We start from the raw sequence: 6,479 nt of genomic DNA, 5'->3' as shown, positions 1-6,479 counted from the left end.
ACATCCTCCATAATTTCATAGTCAAATGAAAATCTTATGTCATGTTTTGTTCTCTTAAGTAAGACAAGTTCCTAAGTATACTTCAAGCTATTCAAATATAATTAAGGAAGCTTTTGAAATACTCAAAAAACATTGAATTTTATTTTGAAAATTCCCCAACAACATGTTCAATAATTTCTTCTCCTCCCTCTTGAAATCATTATATAATCACATGTCAAGTACTACTTACTACGTTGTGGTAATAATTACTTATTAATAATCAATGTTGAGTAGTTGCGATGCAAGCTTCATAATAATGAAGTCAACCTTTCAAACCTGGTTGTACCTAACTAAAAATTACTAAATAAAAGTACCAAACATTCATGATCTAGTTGAGTGTACATTTTTTTTCCAGAGTTGACGAGAAACGTTGGATAGCGCAAGACTACATTTTAGTCATTTCCATTTATTTACTTATTGGAAGCGGCTTGGAATATTTTATAGGATGGTGCATGAACCTGTTTTTCCCCATAACCCCACTCGTGAGCTTTTTGCTTTTGATTGTTTGTTACTGTTTTGGATAAATTACACTCGTCTTTCTTGATATTTAAAGAAAATATAGTTAATAATATATTTTGAGATAATTATATTAGTTTTTTTTTTTTTTTTTTTGAAGTTTTAATTTAGATAACAATTATTTTTTTTTTCATCAATAATTTGTTAATTATATATGAATAAAAAATTGATATTGTCATCTATTTTCAAGTTGTTTTATACTAAAAAGAAGGTAATATAATTATGTCAAAAGTGTGAAATTAACTGTATTTTCTTCAAACCTTAAAGGAGGTGAGTATAATTTACCCTATATTATTTTTTACAAAGTAGTGTAATGAAGTTGTGAAGGGACACCATCTTCGTTTGTGGGGCTTACAATTCTGTTGCTTTCCTCCTCTTTTCTTTTTGAACTAGTAACATAATCAACAATGCTAGGGACTTACAATTTACACTACAATGATGTGACAAAAATGGTAGGTCCCATATAATTGAGTGTATAATTAACAAAAAAACTGATACCTGTCAGATCACATCATTGTAGGTTGAATTGTGAGAGATTTTTGAACGTCTCAAACATTTTTCTCACATAATTGTCTCTAGTCAAGACAACCACATATACAATTGTTATGGGGGATGATTGTGGTAAGCTATTATTTATTATTATGTGTATATATAGGTACATATATAGGCATATCTGCCATGATAGGAGGTCCTTTCCTATACCCACCTTGCATAGCTTCAAACTATACCTCTCATTCTGTGCATACCCTGATCTGATCTATTGGCAGCCATGGATGCTTCCCAACCTCTTTCCATTGAAAGCTTCTCATATAGTTGGTTAGTGAACCTAAAACCATCTTTCGAAAGCCTAGACGATGCATCCGATGAAGCCTCTTCCTTCATCGACATGGACCCAAAATTGACAGCCTCAAAGAGATTCTTCAGAGCATCCCAAGACATCAACTTTGATTTTCCTATCTCAGAGTCTCCTCTAACTCTTGTTCATGCCGATGAGCTCATCTCCAACGGCTTCGTCATGCCTCTTTTTGTTAAGCCATTGAAGATGGAAGCTTACTCCAATCCAACGACACCGATCTCTTCTTCACATGTCCAGAAGAACAATGTCCTTTCAGCTAGTAAGATTCGGTGTTCATCATTAAGAAGGTGTCGGAGATTATCAAACCGAATTTTTCAGAAATACTTGGAATTTATTAGGCCATTGTGTCAAAAACTACGAGGACAAAGATCTGGGTCTAGAGCTGGAGCTGCTGAATCAAGAATGCAAAACTGGATATATCCTTCGCCTGCAGCATCTCCGCGGAGTAGTGTAGCTTACTCTGTTGATAATTGGCGAAAGTCGTGTGATTCTGAGAGCTCGATATATGAGGCAGTTCTGCATTGTAAAAGATCAATTGGTATGCTAAATTCCTTTTTCTTTGCACTGCCACATTGTTAATACTTTGTGAAAATTTTATTAGTTTTTTGACGTTGTATAGAACTCTGCTATTTTGCAGGTAAATAGATATTGAGGAGACTATATTGTTGCATAGAACAGAACAAAGAAAGGGAAGAAAGAGATGAGAGGTGTCAAGATGATCACGAGTCACTTTCTTCTCTCTCCCTGGATGGATAATAATGTTGTAGGTTTTGTCCTTGTAGGGAAGTAGAGGTTGTATAGTTGGCCATTGAAATTCTGGTATTTGGGAAAGAGGGAGAAAGATAAATTTGTAATTCCATGTTTGCCTTTTCCCTATTGACCAGTAAGGAATCTCCCCCTTCTGAAGTTTTCATTCAATGAAATGAGAATTAGTTTATTCATGTTTGTTTTCATATGCAACCAGACATTATCATCCCTTGATTGGTGCAGCTTATTGGGTTACTTACAGGTTTTTATTTTATATTTTTTTTTATAAATATTGTGAGAATTTGTGTTGGTATATTTGGTGCAACTTTTAAATTACGAAGCTAAAATAATTTAAATAAATTGAAAAAACTGGTTATTAGAAGTTGAAAGAATGATGCTTTTAGCTTGTTTTGTGATTTTTCAGCTTAGAAAAATCTCCTCCTCACATCTTTAGCTTAATGATGGAACATGAGAGCATGTACAACAGAGGTCAAAATTGCTATTGTTTTGAGATTTTTGGTATTATCATGTGATGAATTTCATGCGTTGGTGAGAATAAATTCAGAATTAATTGAGTGTTGCGAAATCCAGGTTGAATTGAATTATTAAAATTTGAAACAAAAATTTCCCCGATGTTAATTGGGTTGAAGTTGAAGGATCAATGTTTTATGCTGAGCTCATGATATACATATATATACACACTAGAGATGAGCAGACTACGTTTGAGCAATTTATAATTGGATCGAATAACTTTATTCGAAATATTTGGAGAGAATTGAACCAGTTTCTGGCAATTATCATGTTTTGGAGGCATTTTTGGAAAAACAAAAAAATTATGCAACGTCTACACCAATAGATGTGTTTGCTTTATATATTAACTAGTGGATAATACACATGTGATGCATGTGCAAATACATGTGATTGAGAAAAAAATACGATGAATGATTGAAATTTTGAATATTTGAATAATTTTTTCTTCGTGACAATTTTCAAACTGTCATGGGCATTTTTAGAATATAAAATATGTGACGTTCACATTATTTTTAGACTTCACTTTGTATATGATATATAGATAGATAGATAGATAGATGAATACCTACATGGTGTGCATATCCATATGGTTGTATAATTACAAAATAATGTATAGATGTACATTTATAGAAAAAGGTAACTGCTCTTAATGCTGTGTTTAGTTGGAGGATTCGAGGAAGGATTTGAAAAGGGAAATGAAAAAAGTAGGTGAAATGTGAATAAATCATGCCTATATTTCACATAATTTCACACACCTTTTTCCTTTCCTTTTCCAAATCCCTCCCCAAATCCCCTAACCAAACACAGCAAGAGTATTTTCGAAAACAAGAATTCTATGACATCATAATACCAATTATAACCTACCAATTACAACCTTTATATTTATATATATATATATATATATTAGGAGGGAAAGAAAAACCCAATCATAACTAAAGTTATAGTACCACAAAGAATTTCAATACAAGAATCTCTCATTAGATCAACCTTTTCATTTGAAGTAACAAATCTCGCTTACTTTCCAGATTTTTTTACCGTGTAGTATATGTTTTTGGAACATGACATTGCAATTCTCAAGGAAAAATACATACAATTGTGATTCGAGTTTTGCTTGTATGATTGTGTACCTAGTTTATATATTTATTTATTTATTTATTTTCGTTTTATAGTGGGGAAAAAAAAAATACTTTCACCCCTCAAATTTGTGTTTGGGTTTTTTGTTTTTCATTTTTTTTTTGTTTTTTGTTAATAGTTTTAAAATTTTAAATATTTTTTTAGATGCACCTTACTTAGATGTATTTACAAAGTAAAATATTTGTAAAAAATATTTTAAAAAATATAAATATATATTAAAATATTTTTTAAAGATTTTTGATATTTAGTGAATTTTTTAAAGATTTTTTTCACAAATATTATATTTTTTAAGTATATTTATGTTAAGTGTATCTAAAAATTTAAAAAATTACTTAAAATATTAAAAAAAATTCAGTAAAAATAAAAAAATATGAAAAATAAAAAATTTCAATTTTATGAAAAGTGAATACTGAGTTATTTGTTTGTGTTACTTTACCACTATCAATTTGAACAATCTTCCTTTAATTGACATTAATTTGATTAATTTTAAACTAGCAATAGAGTTAGTAATTTTGATCCAAAAATAAAAATAAAAGTAAAAATAAAAATAAAAATTGATAATATATTACACTTGTGGACACACAAATTTTTTTGTGCAGTTGATTTTCTTAATTTGATTGTATTAAGATGTAGTAGTTTACTACAATTAGTTGCGTTTTATATTTTATTAAATATTTTAAAAATAATTGGTTATACTTTATTTCATGATATCTCAATATTTTTCTCCTTCCTATGAGCCAAAGTAAATTAATACTCTCAATCAATCACAAGTATACGGACAAGTGTAATATTCGATCAAAAATATCAAGCATTTGGGGTAAAGTAAACCAATATCAATAGGTCAAAGGGATAATAATTTAAATTTATGGTTCAAGGGATAAAATAACATAAGTAAGGTTGGTAATAAATTGAGCCGAATTGAGGCAAGTTTTCTAGGGATCAAGCTTGGCTTGTTTGTTTATTGAACTCAGAAAACAAGCTTGAGCTTGGCTATTTAATATTAATTTCGCTCAAGTTCAACTCGAAACTCAATAATGAAAAAAACGTTTTGGCTTCATAATCAAACTCAAATGGCTAGTTAAATATTATTCTATATATGAAATATACATATTATAGATATCCCATTTTGACCGACCCTAAGATTTCGAGTGCTTGCAAGCCTTCCGATGATGAAATGGTAATTATTTCATCTTTAGAATATTTAAAGTTGTATGGAGTTGCTGTATAAACTCATTTAGGACAAAAATCAAATTTTTGCAAAATGACAATTTTACTCCTAAACCAATTTTTAGCCAAAAACTAACTCTTTAACCCCGAGAAAGAGAGAAAGGCCCTGCTATACTTTGATCAAATATATTTTTCAAAACTAGTGACCAGTTTTCTCCAAAAATCAATTAGAAGGCAATTTGGGTTTACTTAAGCCACAAGCAAGACAAGGGCATGGGACCCCGCACTTGCGCATGCATGCATGACACATGTACCAAGGAAAAATGTGAATGCACACGTTAGTTGTGAATGCGCACATCCAAACGTGCCAGAGACAGATATGGAAACTCAATCTTAGTGCATTTTCAGTGGGACGCAGCAAAGGAAGTGATGGAGATTGCCCTACCTTGCCCCCCACACCTCCTCAAGCCTATAAATAAAACCTCTCCCCCTCCCTTTCAAGTGGTTAAGATTCTGGAGCCATTTTGTGAGCTTTTAAGAGCAAAAACACCTTCTTTCCCTCGCCCTTCTGTGCCTTGACTCTGAAAATAACACACACAACAACTCTACAACACATGGAAACGTTCTAAGGCTTGAAGAACTCGAACACGTTTAGAAACTCAAGTTTGAGGAAGGCTTGTCAGAAAGAAACTCACATTTTCTTGTTATTATCTTCACGCGTTCTTTGGGTTAAGCAGTCTAGTAGGTAAACCCCTTTTTATTAATTTCAGTACTGCATTTAGTTTTATTTTGGTATCCAACCATGCTAGGGTGTTAATTTGTCATTCCATCATGTAGGGTGTTAGTTTTATCCGTTTTTTCGCTTTGTTTCACATGTTTTTGTTTTCTTTTTCTTCTTAGAACAATATGCTTAGGGTGTTTTAGTCTTTATTTCTGCATGCATATGGGCCGATTTAAGCATTATGTACATTAGTTTTGCATTATTTTGTGTGTTATTTGTGCATTAAGTAATGTTAGAACCCTTAAACCGAGCCTAGGTTGCATTTTTGTATGTATTAGTTGCATGATTAGGCCATATTTATTTTAAGTATTGCATGTAAGACGTTGAAAGTGGGCATACGGGTAAGTTCTCTATTCCTTCATAGCATGTGCTTGTTATTTGTATAATCTTTTAAATAATGTAAGTTTCTATGTTTATCTATGCAAAATTGTGTGTTTTGTATGTTTTTCATGAGTATTGCTTAACTTAGTTCATGAATATGATAATGTCGTTAAAAATCCATGTTTTGCAATAAAATCTTTTTTTTTTTTTTGTGGAAAATTATATGGTTTTATTCATAGAATCTAAGTTAGGTGATATTTATTTTTCAAATCACAGAGTTGTAGGTTAGTTAAGGATTTAAAATGAATTTGTATGAATAATTAACCACTAAAATCATAAAATAGAAAGTTAGTAGAGGCCAATCTTCAGATTGGGCAAAAAATGTGC

At 31.1% G+C, this 6,479-nt stretch overlaps 1 protein-coding gene across 2 annotated transcripts; it reads left to right on the top strand.

Moving 5' to 3' along the window:
• The first annotated feature begins 876 nt into the window (after positions 1 to 876).
• On the top strand, positions 877 to 2,352 carry LOC114292517 (putative membrane-associated kinase regulator 6). Of its 2 annotated transcripts, none has more exons than XM_028236503.2 (2): positions 877 to 1,949; positions 2,049 to 2,352. In XM_028236503.2, exons 1-2 carry the CDS (start codon positions 1,325 to 1,327, stop codon positions 2,054 to 2,056), a joined length of 633 nt encoding a protein of 210 aa, XP_028092304.2. In that variant the 5' UTR covers positions 877 to 1,324; the 3' UTR covers positions 2,057 to 2,352. The 2 variants fall into 2 exon arrangements, with proteins under 2 accessions (XP_028092304.2, XP_082739235.1); XM_082883109.1 differs by having other exon boundaries at positions 1,197 to 1,949; positions 2,031 to 2,352.
• Positions 2,353 to 6,479: the final 4,127 nt, after the last annotated feature.

The sequence above is a fragment of the Camellia sinensis genome, chromosome 1 (genome assembly GCF_055761805.1).
Source record: "Camellia sinensis isolate YWXY chromosome 1, ASM5576180v1, whole genome shotgun sequence".
NCBI lineage: Eukaryota > Viridiplantae > Streptophyta > Magnoliopsida > Ericales > Theaceae > Camellia > Camellia sinensis.
The sequence above is the reverse complement of the archived record's forward strand: the minus strand, read 5'-3'. Positions and strand labels throughout refer to the sequence as shown.

Coding starts and splice junctions, on each gene's coding strand:
- LOC114292517 (XM_082883109.1), top strand. CDS start 1,325: ATGGATGCTTCCCAACCTCTTTCCATTGAAAGCTTCTCATATAGTTGG. Junction 1,950..2,030: donor GCATTGTAAAAGATCAATTG/GTATGCTAAATT, acceptor GACGTTGTATAG/AACTCTGCTATTTTGCAGGT.